Source organism: Euleptes europaea, chromosome 4, assembly GCF_029931775.1.
Source record: "Euleptes europaea isolate rEulEur1 chromosome 4, rEulEur1.hap1, whole genome shotgun sequence".
In the NCBI taxonomy this organism is placed as follows: domain Eukaryota; kingdom Metazoa; phylum Chordata; class Lepidosauria; order Squamata; family Sphaerodactylidae; genus Euleptes; species Euleptes europaea.
In genome coordinates this window covers 3,998,329-4,022,997 of record NC_079315.1, presented here as the reverse complement: position 1 = coordinate 4,022,997, position 24,669 = coordinate 3,998,329, and the positions used below count along the sequence as shown (strand labels likewise).

The 24,669-nt window shown below is 48.5% G+C and overlaps 2 protein-coding genes across 2 annotated transcripts; both read right to left on the bottom strand.

Annotated features, from left to right (window-relative positions):
* Nucleotides 1-418: 418 nt before the first annotated feature.
* Nucleotides 419-15,410, bottom strand: TMED1 (transmembrane p24 trafficking protein 1). The gene is made up of 6 exons (XM_056848310.1): nt 15,401-15,410; nt 14,070-14,107; nt 8,065-8,388; nt 2,572-2,669; nt 1,672-1,855; nt 419-645 (listed from the first exon to the last, which is right to left on the bottom strand). The coding sequence occupies exons 1-6, from the start codon at nt 15,408-15,410 to the stop codon at nt 427-429; spliced, it is 873 nt and encodes a 290-aa protein (XP_056704288.1). The 3' UTR covers nt 419-426.
* Nucleotides 15,411-16,526: 1,116 nt separating this feature from the next.
* LOC130476374 (uncharacterized) lies at nt 16,527-24,243 on the bottom strand. Its single transcript, XM_056848308.1, has 7 exons — nt 24,081-24,243; nt 23,164-23,487; nt 21,658-21,750; nt 20,671-20,763; nt 19,738-19,762; nt 18,105-18,200; nt 16,527-16,530 (listed from the first exon to the last, which is right to left on the bottom strand). The coding sequence occupies exons 1-7, from the start codon at nt 24,241-24,243 to the stop codon at nt 16,527-16,529; spliced, it is 798 nt and encodes a 265-aa protein (XP_056704286.1).
* Between the last annotated feature and the right edge of the window lie 426 nt (nt 24,244-24,669).

The following is a 24,669-nucleotide window of genomic DNA, read 5'->3' as shown; positions in this document are numbered from 1 at the left end:
CTTTCCTAAGTTCTTAACACAGGCAGGATAATACTGCTGCAGTCGTGTGAACAGACTGCTGGACTTGATGGACCTTGGTCTGATCCAGCAGGGCCTTTTTTAAGTTCTTAACACAGGCAGGATAATATTGCCGCAGTTGTGTGAACAGACTGCTGGACTTTGTGGACCTTTGTCTGATCCTGCAGGGCCTTTCTTATGTTCTAATTGGTTTCTCAGCTTTTTGCCGAGAACACATAAGCTGGAGGGGTCCTATTTTCTCCTCCAACCCCAATCTCTTGTTTATCTTGACTGGGATATTTCTTTTATAACTTTCTTGGTAGAGAGACCGGGACGCGAATGGCAGCAGCCTACAAGCAGTCCTGACTGTAAGGGGTTGAGCCTGGTCAGGATTCCTGGCCTGCCTAGGAGGACCGGCCGTTCCGCTTGCTACATCCAGACTCGCCGCTTATCCTCAAAAAGGCTTTTCAACATGTACACCTGGAGGAATGACACGACCAGCAGCACGCTGAGGTTGACGGCGGACCAGAAGTTGACCCGGCTGAGGTTGCTCTCCTGCAGGTTGCGGTCGCGGGCCTCGAAGGCTCTCAGCAGCGCCTGCATCTGAATGCTTCTTTCCAGGCGGCTCTTCACCGTCTCGATCGATTCCTAGAACGACAGATGGGAGGAAGACGGTTAAGAGACCACCCGTTTGGGGAAGGGAGTGCCACGCTGACAGGTGAGCCAGAGGAGAGAAAGACACAGAGGCACTCAGCTAGGATTTGAATCCTATATTTTACTATATCACCATGTGGTTGACTATGCCATAAATCAGCAGTCCCCAACATTCTGCTAGGTCCAAAAAAGAGCTTCGGGTTTTCTAAAAGCAGGGGTTGTTATTGGCTCCCCTCATCCGCACGAAAGTCTCTCCCATGGCTGCAAAGTGAAGGTGGAGGCATTTGTGTTGGTTCTGTCTCCTGGGGCAGCCATTTTAATACTTGGCTGTGACTCCCGTGGCAGCCATTTTGGGGTGCTGCTCTCGACTTCCCCCCGAAATTGCACTGCTGCTCGCAGGCTCAAAAAGGTTGGGGACCCCTGCCACAAACAATGTGAAACACGAAAATAACGAGAACCGTCTCAAGAATGTGGGGTTGGGGGCTTTTACCCATTTGCCAAGGCAGGTGTGCCCCCTTTCTGCCTCACAACTTTTTTCTCCCATACATTCCTTCCCTGGGAATTAAGATCACATAGAGAGGCCCTCCCGACTGTCCTACCAATCTGAAAAGCTTGCCTGGTGCGCATACAAGAGAGTGCCTTTTCAGTGGCAGCAATGGCTTCTGACTGAGCACTGGAGATTTAACTGGCCCTGAAGATTTTTTAAAACGTTGCTTTGGCGGCAGCGGCCACCACCTCATGAGGATCATCCCTGTGTGACTGAAGGCAAGCTGCGGCAGCCATTTTGTGGTTGGCTCCACCTCCTGCGGCAGCCATTTTGCAGCTGCGCCCACCACGCCGTGTCAAGGTTCCAAAGGTGCCCTCCCCAGACTCAAAAAGGTTGGGGACCCCTGGTGTAATGGCACTGCCCCGTGCATGGGTTTGGAGATGTCCCCCCCCCCAATTCTGCTTCTAAAGCCGTTGTTCGAAAAACTTCCTCTGCCCTCCGCAGCCGTAGGCTCCGCCTGGCTCTCTGCCCACCTTGATGTCCTCAATCTTAATATCCAGCATCTCTTCCGGCTCTGCCATTTCCGCCCAGCCGTTTAAGTCCTCGTCCTCCTGGGGGCTGTCGAAGATCAATTCAAAGAAGACGAGCTTCTCCGAGATGGTGCTGAAGGAGTTGTCGAAGCACAGCTTGTAGTCCCCCATCTCGGTGGGCTCGACGCTGCAGGCAAGGAAACAGAATAGAACGGGCAGGCAAAGTCAAGGCCCGGATGGGAAAGGCAGACGTCTTCCACTTCAGCCACACTCATACCAGTTCTCTCCGTAAGATCACGCTCTATCTATCTATCCATCCATCCATCCATCCATCCATCCACCCACCCACCCACCCACCCATCTCTTTCTACTTTCAGTCCTCAAAAATGTGATTTATATCAAGGGCTCCACAACCTTTTTGAGCCTGTGAGCACCTTTGGTATTCAGACACAAAATGGCTGCGGCAGGAGGGGGAGAAGAGGAGTAGGAGTTGGTTTTTGTATGCCGACTTTCTCTACCACTTAAGGAAGATTCATACCTGCTTACAATCGCCTTCCCTTCCCCTCCCCACAACAGACACCCTTGTGAGGTAGGTGGGGCTGAGAGAGCTCAGAGAGAGCTGTGACTAGCCCTAGCAGTTGAAGACGGTTATATTTAGGACAGCATTTGGTTATGTTTACTAGCAGTCCCGAGTTGTGATTTTAAATTTTGGTATTTATGGGGTTTTTTTCTGCGTTTTATCTATGTTGCACGCTGCACTGAGCTCTCGAAGGAAGAAAGGCGGTTAATGCTTGTTTTAAACATATCAGTAAAATTAATAAGGGCCAGCACTTTAGCATGACTCCATCTGGACCCTGCCTGCCCGTTCGGGCAGGACAGACACAACAAAAAAGGGTCACTCACGTGTGCAGCCCGTCCGATCTCCGGTATTCATCCACCAGCAGCACGCCAGAAGGGCTCTCCAAGGAGAAGTCGACATCCAGCCCAGCTCCGCCAATAATCTACAGGATGCAACAGAGGACAGGTGAGGAAGAAAGCGGCCACACAGGGGAAGATGTTCTTACGTTCCTGGCTCTTTTTGAAAATGCCTGCCGAAGTTTTCATGTGCCAGAGAGCTGTTACATGCAGATTCTTTGGCGTAATGCAGCTGGGGAATTGGCAGAACTGCTGACTGAGTTGGCACCCAGAGAAGCTCAGGATTATAAGGCTTTCAAGCGGTGAGCGGTTCAGCGTTTCGGCCTGACGGAAGAGCAGCTCCGCTTGAAACTGCGGAAGGCCGCACCAAAACTGAATGCGACCAGCTTCATGTGGAGAATTGCATGGATGGTTAAGCAATGGTTTATTGCAGCTCACGTCTCTAGTGTGGAAAACTGTATTGACCTTATAGTCCAGGAGCAGTTTTATCAAACAACTGGTGAAGACATGAACTATCTAGTTCAAGCCAGAAACCCTCAGGATCTTAGAGTTTGCCATTGCGCACGTAAAGGGGAAGGATAATGTAGCAGCAGACACCCTTAGTTGCCGTGGGAAGTGAATTTCCTGATTTCTGGTGTGCGTTTTCTGTTTCGTAGTGTTATTGCCTTGCTTATCAGTATGTTTTCAGATGCTGCCATTTTGCAACCTTTTACCTCACGTATGCACGCTTGCCAACAAGAGATGGATTACTCAATAAAGGAAGCCACAGCCTTCAATTTGCAAGATCTGAACAAGGCTGTCAAAGATAGGACATTTTGGAGGACTTTCATTCATAGGGTCGCCACGAGTCGGAAGCGACTTGACGGCACTTACACACACACACACATGCACGCTTGCTAGTTAGTATAGTAGCTTTGTAGGATTGCAATGTATTTCTGCTTTTGTAGGTTTGTGGAGATATAACATATAATATGATAATATGAGGTATAACCTATAATATGATATAATATGATTTTAACTCTTAGAATAATGCTGCTGCAGCCGTCTTGCTTGTGGGCTTCCTGGAGGCACCTGGTTGGCCCCTGTGTGAACAGACTGCTGGACTTGATGGGCCTGGATCTGATCCTGCAGGGCCTTTCTTATGTTCTTATGATGCATATCTATTCTCTCCAGGATCAGAAGGACATGCCTATTATATTAGGTGTTGTGGAACACAGGCAGGATGGTGCTGCTGCAGTTGTCTTGCTTGGGGGCTTCCTAGAGGCACCTGGTTGGCCCCTGTGTGAACAGACTGCTGGACTTGATGGACCTGGGTCTGATCCAGCAGGGCTTTTCTTATGTTTCCTAAGGGGGCGTGTGAAAACAGAAGAACCATTTGTTCTTTGCTACTGTAACGTAATCTATTTTGTGTGCCGAAGACTCAGTGAATTTCCAAAGGCCCAGCTCACATGGGCTTCACAAGTAACACCTGCAGCTTGTTAAGATAACAGCCTAGTCCTCAAGGTCAGTCGCCCATGCCATCTTTGTTAGTTGAACCAGCAGATCTACGGGGAGATGAGAGGGGGCGAGCGCATTCTTTTCTCCCGAGAGCGTCATTCCAGTTCAGACTGTTGGGAGCCGTCCAGCGACTCTTCTCAAAAGCTCACCTTGATCGGGAGATGTGGGTCATCTGACCTGGGGTCATTTTCCCATACGTTTGGCTAAGCAGTACAGTGGTCCCTCTTCCTCTACGCTTCAATTTCAGCATGTTACTCTGTCGCTTGGAACCACATCATAGCCATTAAGACAGCATGGTGTAGTGGTTAAGGACGGTGGTTTGGAGCGGTGGACTCTGATCTGGTGAACTGGATTTGTTTCCCCACTCCTACACACAAAGCCAGCTGGGTGACCTTGGGCTAGTCACAGCTCCATCAATGCTCTCTCAGCCCCACCTACCTCACAAAGTGTCTGTTGTGGGGAGGAGAAGGGAAGGCGATTGTAAACCGGTTTGATTCTCCCTTGTGAGGTAGAGAAAGTTGGCATATAAAAACCAGCTCTTCTTCTTCTTCCTCTTCTTCTTTACTTCAGCCAGCTAGATTACTTTTTTTCTGCCAGCTTGCCTGTTTGACTACGTCACTTGCATTTCAATTTCTTTTGGACTTTCTATGAATACAGGTTTTCAAGCTTTATGGTTTGTTTTGTTTGAGTTTACTGACCCAACCCAGTGATTTCCGGTTACTGGCGTAAGACTGGGGCACAGTCTTCATAGTCTGTCACAGCCAAATAACCCGCATCTTAGAGCGATGGTGGAAAGTACCAACGAGTTGCAGCTGACTTATGGCTACCCCTCCTGGGGTTTTCAAGGCAAGAGATGAGCCAAGGTGGCTTTGCCATTGCCTGCCTCTGCATAGCGACCCTGGACTTCCCTGATGGTCTCCCATCCTAGTACTAACCAGGGACGACTGTAGTTAGCTTTCGAGATCAGGCCAGCCTAGACCATCCAAGACAGAGTAAGAGACATGCAGAGGTCGTCTCGCATGGCCTGTCTCTGCATAGCGACCCTGGACTTCCTTGGTGGTCCCTTATCCAAGACGTAAGCAGGGTTGACCCTGCTTAGCTTCTGAGATCTGACGAGATCGGGCCAGCCCGGACCATCCAGGTGAGGGCAAAATCTAGCAGGACACCTTAAAGCAGGGGTGTCGAACTAATTTGTTATGAGGGCAGTGGCTCAGTGGCAGAGCCTCTGCTTGGCATGCAGAAGGTCCTGGGTTCAATCCCCGCCATCTCCAGTTAAAGGGACCAGGCAAGTAAGGTGATGTGAAAGACCCCTGCCTGAGACCCTGGAGAGCTGCTGCCGGTCAGAGTACATAATACTGACTCTGATGGACCAAGGGTCTGATTCAGTATATATTTTATAGGACCACAGGCCCCACCTGGAGGTTGGCAACCCTTGAAGGGAAGCCCGCCTTCTCCGTCTTCCAGAATAACCTAGGGGACTCTCCACCACAAGCTTTGCAGAGGAGTATTGTGAGGACAAAATGGAGAAAAGGAAAACGATGTAAGTCACTTGGGGGCGTCCACTGCAGGGCAAAGACATGATATAAATGATGTAAAAATAAAGACCTCCAGGCCCCACCTGGAGGTTGTGCAACCGAAACAAGAGCTAGTGCCCCAAATGTGACTACTGGAATTCTCAAGCACTTATGGCAAAACAGACAAAAATATGCTGATAAGGCAATCGTTATATTGTGCATACAAACCGCAAAATGCAAAACAGTGATATACACAGATAATTTCAAAGAAGAAAATACAACAGCCCATGTAGTTTAAGGTCCTTGTAGCTTGTAAAGGAGTCCTTGCAGCTGTGCAGGTGAACTCCAAGCAGCTTGTAAAGGAGTCCTTGCAGCTGTGTAGGTGAACTCCAATTGTAAAGGAGTCCTTGCCGCTGTGTAGGTGAACTCCAAGCAGCTGTGTACGTGAACTCCAAAATAGGTTTCCGGTAAAAGTCCTATTTCGCATGAACGCTTTTTCATCATTGGCAGATTCGCCATCCACCTTTACAAGTGAGCTAAGAGCTTGTTCAGCCAGAACATATGTTCTGTGGATAATGTTATAGTGAACTGCCAATGATGAAAAAGCGTTCATGCAAAATAGGACTTTTACCGGAAACCTATTTTGGAGTTCACCTACACAGCTGCAAGGACTCCTTTACAATTGGAGTTCACCTACACAGCTGCAAGGACTCCTTTACAAGCTGCTTGGAGTTCACCTGCACAGCTGCAAGGACTCCTTTACAAGCTACAAGGACCTTAAACTACATGGGCTGTTGTATTTTCTTCTTTGAAATTATCTGTGTATATCACTGTTTTGCATTTTGCGGTTTGTATGCACAATATAACGATTGCCTTATCAGCATATTTTTGTCTGTTTTGCCATAAGTGCTTGAGAATTCCAGTAGTACCCACCTGGAGGTTGGCAACTCTTCTTCCCGCAGAGTCACCCAGGGAACTCTCCACCACAAGCTTTGCAGAGGGATGGTTGTGAGGACAAAACAGATCCCCGCTGGGGGCAAAGATGGGATATAAAGGAAGTAATATATATATATTTTAAAGCCCTCCAGACCCCACCCAGAGGTGGGCACCCTTTCCTACCACAGAGTCACCCGGAGGAACTCCCCGCCACATGCTTTGCAGAGGGGTACTGCAAGCACAAAACAGAGAAGAGGGGAATGATGTAAGACACTTGGGAGTCCCCACTGGGGATGGAGATTGAATATAAAGTGTGTGTGTGCAGAATCACCTGGGGAACTCCCTGCCACAAGCTTTGCACAGGGGTAATGTAAGGACAAGACGGAGAACGACATAAGGCACTTGGGAGTCCCCACTTGGGGGGCAAAGATGGGATATAAATGAAGTGTGTGTGTGTGTGTGTGTGTGTATTTGTATTTATTTATTTATTTTTTAAAGACCCCCCCCCCCCGGCCCCACCTGGAGGTGGGCACCCCTTAAATGGGAAGCCAGTATTCCTCCTTCTGGCAGAGCAACCCCGCCACAAGCTTTGCAGAGGGGGTGTTGCAAGCACAAAACAGAGAAGAGGGGGGAACGATGTAGATCACTTTTTTTGGGGGGGGGCAAGACAGGCTAAAAACACTTCAAAGACCTCCAGGCCCCAAAATCATGTCAATGTGCTTTGTTATGTCTCTGTTTTTATTTTTTAAATGATTTTTTCTTTTTTTTTCCCCTCTCTTTATTATTAATATTATATTATTATTGCTTATCGAAATATATTAAATAAGGGGAAAGTATAACATTAAAATAATGACTTATCAGGATTAGAAAATATTAATACAAAGGAGACACCAGATATTCGTAGGGAGTGAAGTAGCAGGCTTTTAGAAAACCAACAGGCCTCTAACCATAAAAATAAATAAATAAGAAAGCATTACTGAACTCCAAAATCAGAGGGCGCCTGGAGAAATATATTTAGAAATTAGAAACAGACAGTAGAAGAAGCCAAAAAGGGAGGAAGTCGGTGGGGAAGTCAATTATTATTAATTATATTTAATACTGAAGACATGCACCTAATAATTTTTAATTTTTTTTATCGAGTCAAAGATTGGTATATAGGATGTAGTGCATAGCAATATGAGATGTATAGCAATTATTGAAAAATTATATATATATATAAAATTTTTCAATAATTGCTATACATCTCATATTGCTATGCAATATGAGATGTATAGCAAATATATATATATATATATATATACACACACACACACACCTACCTCCAGGCCCCCACCTGGAGGATGGCACCCCTTAAAGGGGTCCGGGGGGGGGGTCGAAACCCCCGTCTTCTTCCTCCAGGATCACCGGGGGAACTCCCCGCCGCAGGCTACCGCAGAGGCCTCCCTCCTCTCCCCTGGGCCGGGCCGGGCCTGGCCTGGCCCGCGGAGCCTCCGCCGTCGCCCTCCGCCCCCCGCCCCGGCGCCGGCGGCCTCACCTGGTACTCGAGCTCGAGGGAGGCGTTGGGCGGCGCGGCCTGGTAGAAGCACTCGCGGCGGCCGGCCGGCAGCAGGAAGGTGAGCTCGGCGTCCTGAGGCGGCGGCGGCGGCGGCGGGAGGCCCCGGCCGGGCGCCGCCACCAGAGCCGCCAGCAGCGCCAGCGCCCAGGCCCCGCTCGCAGGCCGCATCTCCGGCGCCCCGGGCGGGAGAGCCGCGGCTACGCGAGCGCCCGGCTTGCTCGGGCCCACTAGGCCGCGGCGGCGGCGGCCCTCAGCGCGGCCCGGCCCCGCGGCTGGGCGTGCCTCGGCCAGGGGAGGGCGCCTCTGCACATGGGCAGAGCGCAGCGGGCCGAAGAAGGCCCCTCCCCCGGCAACGGCATGGAGTTGGGAAACTTTAAAGACACTTTTTTGGGGGGGGGGGGGAATAATTTTTATTTTATTTAATCTATCAACAAAAACAATATAATCGTAACCATAAAGAGAAAAACAAACAATCTCTCCAATTTAACGATCAAATGACTCCCCCCTCCCCCTCTCCCGTCTAAAAATAAATTGCATAAACTTTTGCTGACGGAGCTAATCCCAATATTATTTCAGTCAACCTATTCTTGTCGTATTATTAAATCAGTACCTAATATAAAGATTAAGGCAAAGTATAAATGAGGGATTAGATCAAATGGTCCCGGTAAAAAATAATTTCCGCATTAAATTCTCCAAGTCCTCCCATTCCCCCCAAAATTGGACATTTGTCATTCTGGTTGGTCAAAGGTGTCCGCTTTGCCATCTCGGTCAATTCCAGCATCTTTTTTATCCAGCCTTTCTTGTCGGGTATCTCAACTGTCTAGGAAACTTTAAAGACACTTGAGAAGAAATCTTCAGGCCACTTTATGGGCAGCCGTGTTAGTGGGGGTTGCCACACTTTGGCTGTGACCGCACTTGTTTTCCCAGGAAAAAAAACACTGTTGGCACTTTCTATGTATTCCCACCGATGTATTAATTAAAGAGTTTGAAAACGTTATTAAAAAAAAACACTGTTCGCACTTTGTTTGGCCCCTTGAGCTGTGAAGACGTCTTCCGACCATTTTTTAGCCGTGGCATCCGAAAACCCTTTTAAAGCGGTGTTTTTTATAACATTTTCAAACTCTTAATACATCGCTGGGAATACAAAGTGCGGTAACCGCCTTTGGGATTCCCAGCGATGTATTAAAGAGTTTGAAAACGTTATAAAAAACACCACTTTAAAAGGGTTTTTGGATGCCCCGGCTAAAAAATGGTTGGAATGGCTAAAAAAATGGTCTTCACAGCTAAAGGGGCCAAACAAAGTGCAAACAGTATTTTTTATATTGTTTTCAAACTCTTAATACATCGGTGGGAATACACTGAAAGTGTGAACAGTATTTTTTATAACATTTTCAAACTCTTAATACATCGCTGAGAATACAAAGTGCGGTAATCCCCAAGGTCTGCCTGGAGCAGAAGAGCAAAAGAGTCCTGAGGAGGACCTTAAAGACTAACACAACTTCTGGCGGAGGTTTGAGCCTTCCTGAGCCGCAGGCTCACTTCTTCAGGCGCTCTTCCCTAAAGTGGCAAACGGTATCGCATAAGTAGAAATACGAAGCACCAAGAATGAGATTTAAGTGCAACAGGGCGTTATACCAACCCACACAGGCAGCCGTGTTAAGGTCTGCCTGGAGCAGAAGAAAAGAGCAAAAGAGTCCCGAGGAGGGCCTTAAAGACTAACAAAATTTCTGGCAGGGGCATGGAATCATAGAATCGAAGCATTGGAAGGGACCACCAGGATTATGAACACGTGGAGCTGCCTTGTACTGAATCAGACCATCAAGGTCCATCAAAGCCGGTACTGTCTACTCAGACCGGCAGCGGCTCTCCAGGGTCTCGGGCAGGGGTCTCTCCTATCACCTACTTGCCTGGTCCGTTTTAACTGGTGATGCCGGGGATTGAACCTGGGACCCTTCTGCATGCCAAGCAGATGCTCTACCACTGAGCCACGGCCCCTCCTCATCTAATCCAACCCCCTGCACAATGCAGGAAATTCACAACTACCTCCCCCGCATACACACACACAGTGACCCCCACTCCATGCCCAGAAGATGGTTGAGGTGCCCTCCCTCTCATGAGCTGCCTAAGGTCCCAGAATCAGCATTGTTGACAGATGGCCATCTAGCCTCCCCTTAAAAACCTCCAGGGAAGGAGAGCCCACCACCACCTCCCAAGGAAGCCTGTCCCACTCAGGAACCGCTCTAATTGTTAGAAAATTCTTCCTAATGTCTAGATGGAAACTCTTCTGATTTAATTTTAACCCGTTGATTCTGGTCCGACCTTCTGGGGCAACAGAAAAAAACTCGGCACCATCCTCTATGTGACAGCCCTTCAAGTACTTGAAGGTGGTTCTCATATCCCCTCTCAGTCTTCCCCTCTTCAGGCTAAACATACCCAGCTCTTTCAACCTTTCCTCACAGGACTTGGTCTCCAGACCCCTCACCATCTTTGTTGCCCTTCTGTGGACACGTTCCAGGTTGTCTGCATCTTTCTTAAATTGCGGTGCCCAAAACAACACAGTACTCTAGAGCTTTCAGGGGTCACAGCTCACGTCTTCAGGTGTTGCTTAGGAAGGCTGACAGCCTGCCAATAATTTTGTTAGTCTTTGAGGTGCTCCTGGACTCCTGCTCTTTTCTAAAGCAGCAAATGGTATTGCATAAGTAGAAATACAGCGCACTAAGAATGAGATAACGCATATGGCATTATACCAATAGCACGTACCACACACAGGGAGCCTTGCTGTGGAGGAGATCATAATGGGTAGCCGTGTTAGTCTGTCTGTAGCAGTAGCAAAGAGCCAGAGTCCAGTAGCACCTTAAAGACTAACAAAATTTCTGGCAGGGTATGGAGCTTTTGTGAGTCACAGCTCACTTCTTCAGCTTAGTCTTTAAGGTGCTCCTGGACTTTTGCTCTTTTCTGATATTTTAGAATTCATTGAAATATTGTGCATTTTATTCATCCTTCCCCAGCCCAAATGCACCCAGAATAGCACAGAATGGGCCTGAACAGATATTTTTATTTTATTTGAGAGAGACCGTACAGAAGAACAAAGTTCTAGACATCGGAGCAAGCCATGACAAATTCCCTTAACCTCTTCCAAAGCCAAACTAATTTTCAAGCGAAAGGAAACGGCAACGCCACTTTCACAAGGCAGCTGAACCAACCCAGTAGGCACCCTATCGGCCCAGATGGCAGGGATGTCCCCCCAAGGGACAGAAAAAGGTGGCCCTTTCAAACGATCTATTAAAAAGCGCAGCAGCACAAAAGGAGGGAAAGGCCAAATACGCACTCACGCGGTTTTATTCTTCCTTAAGTGATAAAGTCGGCACATAAAAACCAACTCTTCTCCTCCTCCTCTTCCTCCTCCTCCTCTGTGGAATGGGCTCCCTGAAGAGGTGAGGGTGGCCCCTTCCCTGGAGAGCTTCAGGACGGACCACGAGGCTTGCCCGTTTGCTGCGGCTTTTTTTACGGAGACGGGGGGGGGGCTGAGTTAAATGGCAGGCGGGTTTTCAATGGGAGAGGGGGTTTGCTATATTATTTTTGGTTTTAGCTGGGGATTTCAACTATTATTGTAAGTCTCCTTGAACCAAGAGGAAAGGCAGAACAGAAAAAAATTAAATAAATAAATAACTCTTAGAGTGGACATGTGTGTGTGTAAAGTGCCATCAAGTCGCAGCCGATTTATGGCGACCCCTTTTTGGGGTTTTCATGGCAAGAGACTAACAGAGGTGGTTTGCCAGTGCCTTCCTCTGCTCAGCAACCCTGGTATTCCTTGGTGGTCTCCCATCCAAATACTAACCAGGGCTGATCCCGCTTAGCTTCTGAGATCGGACGAGATCAGGCTAGCCTAAGGACATACAAAAAGCCCTGCTGGATCAGACCAAGGCCCATCAAGTCCAGCAGTCTGTTCACACAGTGGCCAACCAGGTGCCTCTAGACAGCCCACAAGCAAGATGACTGCAGCAGCACTGTCCTGCCTGTGTTTCACAGCACCTAGTATAACAGGCATGCTCTCCTGATCCTGGAGAGAATAGGCATGCATCATGACTAGTATTCATTTTGACTAGTAGCCATGGATAGCCCTGTTCTCCATGAACATGCCCACTCCAAGTTGGCAGCCATCACCACATCCTGGGGCAGGGAGTTCCACTCTTTAACTATGCGTGGTGTGAAGAATTACTTCCTCAACTATGCGTTGAGAAATACTTCCGCAACTATGCATCGTGTGAAGAAATACATGAGGCTCCCCAATAGCCCTTCCTGATCCTACTCATTATATAGCTGTCCTGGGTTGATAAACCACCATGTATGGGAAAGGAGCCCCGTTGGATTCGATCTAAATAAGACGGGAAGGAATTCTAAGTCCCGCAGTTCATGCTCACAGTCTTGCTGTTGCCGCAGAACATTTGGCTCAGCCATTGAGCCAATCCCCCCCTCCGTACCCACACATACCCGCACAGCAAAAGTCAGCGCCCTGTCAAAATGGGCAGTTGCTTAAGCCACAACGAAGACATTTGTTAGACATCCTCCAGGACTCTCCGTTGCCTTTGATCCAGGAAGGGGCCTCTCAATTTCCCATTGCTTATGAAAGCCAAGCAAAACACTTTTAGGAGACACGTACAGAACATGGAGGAGGAGACACCGACACCGCTCTGTTGTGTCAACAACAAAATAAATGTGTTTTTCTGTCTGCTCCAGCATACAAACATGTAGACAATGGCATCGTTTATCATTTTTTGTTCAGTCTTGCCACAATCCAAAAGCTGAAGACCTCTCAGAGCGGTTTTCTTTCTTCCTTTCTTCCTTCCTTCCTTTCAGAAACACCCCAAATGGATGAAATGGCAACATCTCTCTTCTTTAGGGGATCCCAAATGTCTAGTGAGGGATTACCGGGGGGGGGGGAGAACAATCGATGGTTTGCCCCTGCGGCATCAGGGCAAAGAGATCTTGCGTCTGCCGGTGCTTTGAGAAGAACAGCACGAGGGCAGCGGCCATAAGGGAGGAGAGGTGACAGCCGGAGGTCATTTGGGTGCTCTGAACGTGAAGAAGTCTGGCTGTTCCAGGTAGCTGCCAGGTGCCAGTCTAGAGCCTCTGGCTGAGGAGATCTGGGCATCTCTGCTCTCTGCAGCTTGCTGATCTGTTTTCTAGTGGGATAAATAGCCAAGGTGGAAAGAAATGAATGAGATCAACAACAACAACAACAAAGATGGAAGAGAAGTTTAGAATCATAGAGTTGGAAGGGACCACCAGGGTCATCTAGTCCAACCCCCCACACAATGCAGGAAATTCACAACTACCTCCCCCCCACACACACCCCAGTGACTCCTACTCCATGCCCAGAGGATGGCCAAGATGCCCTCCCTCTCATCATCTGCTTAAGGTCATAGGATCAGCATTGCTGACAGATGGCCATCCAACCTCTTCTTAAAAACCTCCAGGGAAGGAGAGCTCACCTCCTCCCAAGGAAGCCTGTTCCCCTGAGGAACCGCTCTAATGGTTAGAAAATTCTTCCTAATGTCTAGATCAGTGGTTCCCAACCTTTTTTTGACCAGGGACTACTAGGACTTTTTTGTTTGGTGCAGGGACCCCAAGGTTCAAAATAAAAATTCTGAGAATTTGAAAATAAACTTTAATCATAACTGTTAGTTAAACATTAAACTTAGAATAATATTTGAATATGTTTTTTATAATAGACAACTTTTAATTGAAAAGATTAATTTATTATTGGTTTATAACTTTGTTTCGCGGACCTTAATTTAGTTCTCGCGGACCCCTGGGGGTCCGTGGACCCCCAGTTGGGAACCAGTGGTCTAGATGGAGGATGAGCTCCATAAAGAGCCACACAACATCTCCGCTGGCACTGAGCTGTGGAAGCAACATGCCCTCCACTAGTAGTACCTAAAACAACAACGTTCCTAGCAGCAGATCCTGGTGTGATAACTTACCGGCGAGACGGTGAACGTGCAGTTATCAAGGGACAGCTCTGAGGAGGGAGAAGTATGAAGAAGGTTAACAGGGAGCCCAAGTCCAAAGATAAACACATAACATTTAAATAAATGTTCACCTCTATTAAAAAAAACAGCAACCAAATGGCACCTATAATATTGGAGATTTGCTGGACATAAGCATGGGTTCAGAGATATAATTTAAGGACTTCCGGACACCACTAACGACAACCCCCAGTCATTAACTTTGGCTTTTCTTGGCCCACAAGCTGATGGGGATTGTGGTTTAACTCCTTTGTTGTTGACCACGTTCAGATGTTGGTAGTTAGGGAGTCTGCATTAGAGATCCATATTGTCCCCGATCCTTTTAAAGACCTCCGTGAAACTCTTGAGGGACACCACCAACTTTGTAGTGGACTGACAAGCAACTATACTTCTCTTGATGTAAGCCATCAGAGGCTGCCATCTTTGGTCACTTATGCATGGGAGTTTTACCTGAGGTTCGTTGCTCACTGGACCCACGCTTTCCTGTTGGGAATCTCTGCACCAGCCGTCTCCAAGCTCAAATCAAGTTTCCGCCCCTTGAAATGCTGCTTTGTAATTGGCTTACTTTATAATTAACCCCCCCAAAAAACCAATTGCCCCATTAAAAACATTTTAAGAAGAAAAAACAAAGAAAAGGAGCAATCTGAAAGGGAGGGGGGAGAAATCCAAACCTCATTTTTAAAAAGCCTTTCTTCTGCTCAGAAAGAGCTCCCAGGAAGCAGGAAGCATTTGAATCCCCGCCTCTTTACACGCTGCTTTGCAATTGGCTGTGAGAGAAACCAAGCTTGCGTGTCCCACCCTTTGCCTTATGCACATGGATTTCACCCAGGCTGAGCTCAGGGAAGAGGGAAGAATCGGGTTTTGCGAGGGCTGGCTGCGAGGTCATCTCTAATGGAGGGAAAACTCATGCATAACTCCAAGGAACAACTGAGTCAGACCGGGGCCAATGCGAGTGAAAGTACCCCTGCATAAACAACCTTTGTCTTGGGTCGATATCTGTCAGCCACGGTCAAGTGGCTGAAAGAGAACAAGCTGAAGGTGAATCCAGACAAGTGAGAGGTGATGCTGGTCACAAAGGCTGATGGCCTGGAGCTTCTTACCCATTCTCATCTGATCCTGTTTGTAATTTGGCAGAGTGGTTGGATCCTGCCTTTTGGCAGAGGTTACTGCCGTAGCAAAAAAAAAAAAAAAGCCCTGTAATTATTTGCATTCGACACAGAGGTTGACCCTGTTTGGATCCAGTTACTTTTGCCAGAAGACCCATGACATAGTAACCTTGAAGGTACCTTGACGCATTCCGTATTGGTAGGGTTGCCAGGTCCTTCTTTGCCACCGGTGGGAGATTTTGGGGGCGGAGCCTGAGGAGGGCAGGGTTTGGGGAGGGACTTAAATGCCATAGAGTCCAGTGGCCAAAGCGGCCATTTTCTCCAGGGGAACAGATCTCTATCGGCTGGAGATCAGTTGTAAATAGCAGATCTCCAGCTAGTACCTGGAGGTTGGCAACTCTATGTATTGGGGAGCACCTGAAGATGAGCCAGAAACAGCTGCTAGTGCAGATTGATGTGACTCATTTACTACCTGGCATTACCTGCAATTGGCTACTTCAGTTGGCTACAGCAGGGTCAACTCAAGGTGCTGGTTTTGACCTGTGAAGTCCTTCATGACCAGGGACCTACAGGTCTTCGGGACAGCCTCTCCCAGTATACCCCTAGGTAGCCAAGGATCCACGTAATTTCAGGACCACTGCTCCTGCCTCTGTGTTGCAACCCTGGACTTCCTTGGCGGTCTCCCATCCCAGGGCCGGCCCTGCTTAGCTTCCAAGATCTGACAGAGGTTTGCCATTGCCTGCCTCTGGGAAGAGACCCTGGACTCCCTTGGTGGTCTGCCATCCAAAGACTAAGCAGGGCTGACCATGCAAAGCTTCTGAGATCGGACGAGGCCAAGCGATAGTTTTTTCTAGCCCTTTTTAAAATCTGAATGCCCTCCCTGCCCACCCTGTAAGCTTTTTCAAACAGCAAATAGAAGTTATAGAGTAAGTTCCATTATAATGCAAGAACCTGCTGTGTGTGTTTATATGTTTGTATGTCTGTGTTTTGTAATTAGGATTGCCAGGTCCCTCTTTGCCGCCGGTGGGAGGTTTTTGGGGGCGGAGCCTGAGGAGGGCGGGGTTTGGGGAGGGGAGGGACTTCAGTGCCATAGAGTCCAATGGCCAAAGCAGCCATTTTCTCCAGGCGAACCGATCTCTATTGGCTGGAGATCAGTTGTAATAGCAGGAGATCTCCAGCTAGTACCTGGAGGTTGGCAACCCTATGTGTAATATTTGTTTGATAAATAAAAAATGGTTTAAAAAAAACAAACCACTCTGAAAACAAAGCATAGAGTATTCGACATATGTTAATATAGAAAATGGTGTTACCTAAGCAGAAAAACAATGGAGTGAGAGTATAATACTACATTCAGCAAAGAGATAAAATACATCCTAATCACAATGGGATAGTTCACAGTCCCATTCCCTTTATCGTGAGCCATTTTGCTATAATTTAACTCTGTTTCCTTTATAAAAATGCCCTCCTGAACAATCCTGTTTTATATAGTTTGCAGGATGACAGAAGGTGTGGGAGTCTTCTTGACCTCCTCAGGTAGGCCGTTCCACAAGGAGAGGGCTGCAACTGACAGCGCGCGTGGTCAGGCAGTTGTAGATCGCATCCATTTGCAGGGTGCCACCCACAGAAGGCCCTGCTAAGACGAGCGGAGGTGTCATGGTGGAGCATAAGAGGAGAGGCGGTCCTGTAGATATGAGGGTCCAAGGCCATGCGGGATAGCCAGTACCTTGAATTGAGCCCGGTAGCTGGTGGAGCAACTGCAGGATGGGTGTAATGTGCATGTCTCTTCTAGCTCCTGATAACAACCGAGATGCAGTGTTCTGTACCAACTGGAGTCTCCAGGATGACTTCAAGGGCAGACCTGTGTACAGTGTGTTACAGTAATCTAGTCTTGATGTTACAGTGGCATGGATCCAGGTGGATAGATCAGCTGAGTCAAGGGTAGAAGGCCATCTTCCAGGCTAAGCAAAGTCTACTGGGGCGTGGAGACAGAAAATCTTAGGCAGGTTTTGTATCCTTGCAGGAACATTTCTCGCTAATGAACGGCTCTATCCATCAGCCATCTTATCCCCAGAGAGGTAAACCGGGAAGATATCTCAAAAGTAGAGTTGTGCATATGGATAAACCCAAACCGAAAATAAACCCGAAAATTAGCCGTTTTGGCAATATTCAGGTTTCGGGTAGACGGAACACCCAAACACTTCGGGGAATCTGCCCGAAGCCGAATAGGCGATTCGAATAGATATTTGACTTTTTCGGGTTCGGCTATTCCCCTTTGCTCAGATGCACGGCTCTGTGCTTTCTTCCGTTTTCCTGTCTTTTGACTGGTTTTGTTAGGGCCCCATAGTTGGGGCCCTTTTAAGGTAGGGGTCGTGTAATCGGAGCCAGCTTGGTCTGACGACCATTTGGTGGGTTAATCTGCACCAAGCGTAAGGGTAATTTAAAAGACGGGGCTCACCCAGTCCTCGTCACTGCGTTGTATTTAGTTCTTTATTAATAGGGCGCCCACTGAATTGTAGATTGTATATGGTTTATGAGGTTTCCAATTTTAAAGTATGCATTTTAAATCGATTGCTTTTCCTGGTTGGTAGCCGCCCTGTGCCTGACTGTGGTCGGGGAGGGGCAGGGAGGGGATACAAATCTAATAAAATAAAAACAAAATAAATAATTTGGGGCAAATGTCAGCCAAGGGAGTTCTGCAAAAATTTGCGTAGTTATGGAGGCGAATAACTTCTTGAGACGGCTTACGTCCTTTGCGTTCTGGCGCAAGTAAAGACACCGTGCCCCGCTCAGGAACCTGGATGTGGCAGCCAGCACAAGGGGCCACATCGCCTCTGCCGTGAGCCAAGCCCCAAGGCAGCAGCTGAGACCACTGGGGGGGACGCACCAACACGCCAAGACACCCTCTTGGGTGTCCTTGCCATTTGCCTGGTACGTACCAGTTGTGCAGCCCCGTCCTTCTGCCCAGCAGGAATCCAGCTCTCTGAGCAAAGAAAAACATAGGATTTCTTAGAACACGTACATGAAGCTGCCTTTTGACTGAATCAGACCCTTTGGTCTTTCAAGGTCAGTATTGTCTACTTGGACTGGCAGCAGCTTTCCAGGGTCCCAGGCTGAGGCCTTTCACATCACCTAGTGCCTGGTCCTTTCAACTGGAGACGTTGGGGATTGAACCTGGGGACCTTCTGCATGCCGAGCAGATTCGCTAACACTGAGCCGTGGCCCTTCCCAACGGGAGCGTTAGCGGTTCCAGCGAGAGTATGTTGGCTCCTCCAAAGAAAGCTGTCTCTATAAGCCCCTTGCCCAGCAAAGGCAGAAGGGATGGCTGGCACTCCTCCGCCCACAGGACAGGAATGGCTGTTTATTTCCGGAGGGCAAAAACCGGTGGGGCCTGGGAACCCCATCCTGTCTCTGGGCAACCACCAGACGGGAGTTCCAGGCTCTCATCTATTCCCACAGGTGTGGTACCCAATTCAGATTAGGACTCCGGTATGCATGGAGAAGGGGTTCCAGACTTCCCCGCCAGTCTAGATTCCCGACCCCAGATGGCCCTGGGGGGCACTATCTGACCTACTGGATTTCCCCAATGGGACCAATCGTACCCTCCACCTCCGGAGAAGGAGCTGAAGAAGAAGAGTTGGTTTTTATATACCGACTTTCTCTACCACTTAAGGGAGACTCAAACCTGCTTACAATCCCCTTCCCCTCCCCTCCCCACAACAAACACCCTGTGAGGTAGGTGGGGCTGAGAGTGTGTGTCTAGCTCAAGGTCACCCAGCTGGCTTCGCGTGGAGGAGCGGGGAAACAAATCCAGTTCACCAGAATAGCCCCCACCGCTCATGGGGAGGAGTGAGGGGAATCAAACCCGGTTCTCCAGATTAGAGTCCACCGCTGCAAACCACCGCTCTTAACCACTACACCACGCTGGCTCCCCACACATGCCACAGTTGTAATCTGCACAAGGAACCATGTGCACAGGAATTGAACAGACCCCCCCCCCCAACTCATGAACACATGAAGCTGCCTTATACTGAATCAGACCATCAAGGTCCATCAAAGCCAGTATTGTCTACTCAGACCGGCAGCGGCTCTCCGGGGTCTCAGGCAGAAGTCTTTCACATCACATACCTGCCTAGTCCCTTTAACTGGAGGTGCCGGGGATTGAACCTGGGACCTTCTGCATGCCAAGCAGATGCCCTACAAACTGAACCACAGCCCCTCCCCACTCATACCTGACTGTTACAGCTGCTGGACTGTGACACCCCAGGCCCAACGCAGGCACTCCGTAATGCCTCCGAATGGCCCCAGGGCTCCAGGAACAGCAATCTGTTGCTTTCCCCATCCTGCAAGGGCGTTATATTCATAACCGCTCCTTAGCATCTCTTTTCTGAAGAACATCTATTTCCAAAACGAACCTCTCAAGAGAAGCATCCATAGGGGGGAAAGCTACTTGCCCCCCCTCCAACCCTTTTCCTACCAGAACCAGGAAGATTTTTGGGTTGAGAATTAGCATTTCTTACTTTTTCTTCTGTCTTCTTTCTTTAACTGGTGGGAAAGGGGGGAAAAAAAAGACAGGGTTATCTGGCGAAGGGAGGTACAGAAGGTAGTGCTGCCAACCTCCAGGTGGTTAGGAAAACAGAAACAGCAGAAAATTGCAGAAATTGTTATGCTGTTATAGAAAAGTAGTGATATTTAGTATTCATATCAACCTACATGTATGTAACATAAAACATATGATACATCAAATAAAGCACAAAATTAATCCTTAGTATATACACAGATATACATAAGTTCAAATAAGAACAAGTGCTAGTTGCTCATTAGCTGAAACAGAGTGATAACCGGACCTCTATAACAAGAAACCACACCCTATGAACCTTGGAACCACAAGACACATAGCATTTTTTGTTGGCAAATGTTTTATACATGACCATTGTTTATTGCATTAATTTTGCGCTTTATTTGATGTATCATATGTTTTATGTTACATACATGTAGGTTGATATGAATACTAAATATCACTATTCTATAACAGCATAACAATTTCTGCAATTTTCTGCTGTTTCTGTTTTCCTAATTATCCTACAGCAGGCTAACCTCTGTTTACTAACCTCCAGGTGGTAGCTGGAGATCTCCCGCTATTACAACTGATCTCCAGCCAATAGAGGTCAGTTCAGTGGAGAAAGGGGCTGTACCAAAGGGGAAGGCGGGCCCAGTCACACTAAGGTTACCGGGTCCCTCTTCGCAACCGACAGGAGGTTTTTAGGGCGGAGCCTGAGGAGGGCGGGGTTTGGCAAGGGGAGGGACTTCAGTGCCATAGAGTCCAATGGCCTTTTTCTCCAGGGGAACTGGTCTCTGCCGGCTGGAGATCAGTTGTCATAGCGGGAGATCTCCGGCTACTACCTGGTGGTTGGCAACCTTATGCAGAAGCTAAATTCTTGTCATGCACCTACAGCATCCCGTTGCCAGCACAGCCATTGCCAGGGTCATCAGCAGAAGCAGCACTCCAGTCACAATCAGGGCAATGAGGAGAACCCGGGACGGATCTAGAAACAAAGGCAGGGGGACACAGCGACACTTACTGCAAGAACAGCACACACACACAGGTGTAAATCTAGCCTTGCCTTTCATATGAACACATGAAGCTGCCTTGTACTGAATCAGACCCTCGGTCCATCAGTATTGTCTACTCAGACCAGCAGCGGCTCTCCAGGGCCTCAGACTAGAGGTCTTTCACATCACCTACTTGCCTGGTTCCTTTAACTGGAGTTGCTGGGGATTGAACCTGGGACCTTCTGCATGCCAAACAGATGCTCTACTACTGAGCGATGGCCCCTCCCCAAAATATTTTAATACTGAGTCAACAAAAAAGAAGAAGAGGAGTTGGTTTTTATATGCCGACTTTCTCTGCCACTTAAGGGAGAATCAAACCGGCTTACAATCACCTTCCCTTCCTCTCCCCACAACAGACACCCTGTGAGGTAGGTGGGGCTGAGAGAGCATGACTTGCCCAAAGTCACCCAGCTGGCTTTGTGTGTAGGAGTGCGGAAACAAATCTAGTTCACCAGATTAGCCTCCGCGGCTCATGTGGAGGAGTGGGGAATCGAACCCGGTTCTCCAGATCAGACTCTACTGCTCCAAACCACCATTCTTAACCACTACACCACGCTGGCTCTCCCGAATGCACATGAACACATGAAGCTGCCTTATACTGAACCAGACCCTTGGTCCATCCAACTCAGTATTGTCTACTCAGACCGGCAGCGGCTCTCCAGGGTCTCAGGCAGAGGTCTTTCACATCACCTACCTGCCTAGTCCCTTTAACTGGAGATGCCGGGTATTGAACCTGGGACCTTCTGCGTGCCAAGCAGATGCTGTACGAATGAACCACAGCCCCTCCAAGAGCAGTGGGCGGAGGAGAGGCTGCCAGAGATGCTCACCTTGACAGTCAGACATTGGAGGACCAGTTGGAGCGAACGCGCTCAGACTGAACGCTGATATAAAAGTTGGAGGGAACGTGCTGAGGCCAAACGCTGAAATAAAAGAAAAGACGATGAGGCGGTTTTCTCTTTCTGGGAAAAAATGCTCTTGCTAAAAGTTAGTTCCTCACCCTCACACTATATTGCTGGGGCATGACCTTCAAGGCCAAACCAAAAGCAAAACTGAGTCTCTGCGCAGCGGAATTCCATCGCCTGGCTGCTCTGGAAATAAGTTCACACTTAGGCTTGTCACTAATGAAAAGGAATGTCTTTATTATGAAAGAACTCCATACTGGATAGGAAAAGCAGAGGCTTAGAACATAAGAAAGGCCCTGCTGGATCAGACCAAGGTCCATCGAGTCCAGCAGTCTGTTCTGACAGTGGCCAACCAGGTGCCTCTAGGAAGCCACAAACAAGACGACTGCAGCAGCAACATCCTGCCTGTGTTCCACAGCACCTCATATAATAGGCCTTCTCCTCTGATACTAGAGAGAATAGGTATGCAGCATGACTAGTATCCATTTTGACTAAAAGCCATGGATAGCCTTCTCCTCCACAAAAATGTCCACTCCCCTCTTAAAGGGAGACCTGTCCAGCAATGCTCCCAGCAGGCCATGTAAAGGGCCCTTCCTATAAAGAGCAAAGGCAACCCTTGCCGATCTCCCAAAACATGTTCATCCATTTGGAGAAGTCATAGAATCATAGAGTTGGAAGGTACCACCAGGGTCATCTAGTCCAACCCCCTGCACAAGGCAGGAAATTCACAACTACCGCCTCCTCCCACACCCCCAGTGACCCCTGCTCCATGCCCAGAAGATGGCCAAGATGCCCTCCCTCTCATGATCTGCCTAAGGTCATAGAATCAGCACTGCTGGCAGATGGCCATCTAGCCTCCCCTTAAAAACCTCCAGGGGAGAGCTGACCACCTCCCGAAGAAGCCTGTTCCAATGAGGAACCACTCTGACTGTTAGAAAATTCTTCCTGATGTCTAGAAGGAAACTCTTTGATTTAATTTCAACCCATTGGTTCTGGTCCGACTTTCTGGGGCAACAGAAAACAACTTGGCACCATCCTCCACATGACAGCCCTTCAAGTACTTGAAGATGGTTTTCATATCCCCTCTGTCTTCTCTCCAGGCTAAACATACCCACCTCCTTCAACCTTGGGACTTGGTCTCCAGACTCCTCAACCATCTTTGTTGTCCTCCTCTGGACACGTTCCAGCTTGTCTACATCCTTCTTAAATTGCGGTGCCCAAAACTGAACACAGCACTCTAGGTGAGGTCTAACCAGAGCAGAGTAAAGCGATACCATCACTTCGCGTGATCTGGACACTATACTTCTGTTGATACAGCCCAAGATCGCATTTGCCTTTTTAGCTACCGCATCACACTCCTGACTCATGTTCAATGACTGGTCTACTAAGCCCCCAAGATCCTTTCCCCACACCCTACTGCTAAGTCCTTACCGTCCACTGTAATTTCCACAGTGTCGCTGAAGTCAGACGGCTGCAACTGGCTCCTGTTGAGTAGGCCATACTGGCATCTGTATAGGCCTGTATTAATGGTGGTAGCGTTCTCCAAAAGGAAAGTCACCTGGTGCTGGGTCTCTGGAGCAGTAAGCATCTGCACTGGTTGAGTCTGGCCCACCATGAACAAATAAAAGTAGGCCCCGACGTGGGCTCTGGGAGCCACACAAAATATCTTGATGGGTTCCCCTTCAGTGAGGCGGTCAGAAACCATCTCCAGGTAAATAAGCGGAGCGTGAAGCAGGCTGGAAGCCACCTGAGAACCTGAAATAGCAAGACACTAAGGGTGAGGTAGAGTGGTAAGCTGCAGTACTGCAGTCCAAGCTCTGCTCACAACCTGAGTTCAATCCCGACAGAAGTCGGTTTCAGGTAGCCGGCTCAAGGTTGACTCAGCCCTCCATCCTTCCGAGGTCGGTCAAATGAGTACCCAGCTTGTTGGGGGTAAAGGGAAGACGACTGGGAAAGGCACTGGCAAACCACCCCGTAAACAAAGTCTGCCTGGTGAACGTCGGGATGTGACGTCACCCCATGGGTCAAGAATGACCCAGTGCTTGCACAGGGGACCTTTACCTTTTTGTTAAGGGAGAGGTATAGGAAATGAAAGTTCATGCATCCTTGTGGGTTGCTCTATCAATTTTTTTAAAAATGGGATATATCAGATCAAGTTTATTTATTGCTGGTAGCCAAAGGACGTTAGAACTTTCGTAGCTTTGAAGCTACCATTTCCTCCAGGGGAACTGATCTCTGTTCTCTGGAGATCAGTTGTAACTCTGGGAGATCTTCAGGCCCCATCTGGAGGTTGGGAACCCTAATCCAGAAAGGGCCCATTTGTAATACAAGGTAGGAAGAACACTTACTTGCTAGGAGAAAGAGAACTTTCAGACCGATGTTACTGTAGACCATCTTGGCTCTCGTGCGTCCCGGCACTGGAAAAGGCGACTGATCATTATGATTCTTTTGCAAGACGCAACAAGGACACACGAAAGAGGAAGGCATTTGCTTCATCCCCAGTTTCACCATCTCAGGAGGAAATTGCAGAGAGGCAAGAAATGCACGTTCCCTGGGTCAAATCGAGCTATGCCATCAGTACAAAAACGAGCCGTGAGAAGCGACACAATCGTCCCCATAGTTTGGTGCCTGCTTTCCTAGTCACCCAGGAGGGAGAGGAAGGGAAAAGCGTGCTGGTTTAACGGCGTCTATTTCTTATAACAACCTCCCTCTAACTTTTTGCTGTGGCTGTTGGGGTGTTCTTTAAGTTTCTCCTGTGACGGGCAGGCAGGGCCTATCTGTAGGGTTGCCAGCTTCCAGGTGGTGGGTTGAGATCTGCCGCTATTACAACTGATCTCCATGCAACAGAGATCAATTTATTTGGAGCAAATGACCGCTTTGGAAAGCAGACTCTTCGGCATTATACCCTATTGAAGTCCCTCCCCAGACTCCACCCCC

Bases quoted from the DNA above. Each gene is read 5' to 3' on its own strand.
- TMED1 (XM_056848310.1), bottom strand. The intron at 8,389-14,069 runs GTAAGTTATCAC...GCCCATGTGCAG, and splicing joins GCACGTTCACCGTCTCGCCG to AGGCGCCCTCCCCTGGCCGA. The intron at 2,670-8,064 runs GTGAGGCCGCCG...TGCATCCTGTAG, and splicing joins CCCTCGAGCTCGAGTACCAG to ATTATTGGCGGAGCTGGGCT.
- LOC130476374 (XM_056848308.1), bottom strand. From the start codon at position 24,243: ATGGTGAAACTGGGGATGAAGCAAATGCCTTCCTCTTTCGTGTGTCCT. The intron at 19,763-20,670 runs GTAGGTGCATGA...CTTTCCCACCAG, and splicing joins TGTGCTGGCAACGGGATGCT to TTAAAGAAAGAAGACAGAAG. The intron at 18,201-19,737 runs GTAAGAAATGCT...TTCTTTGCTCAG, and splicing joins GAAAGAAGACAGAAGAAAAA to AGAGCTGGATTCCTGCTGGG.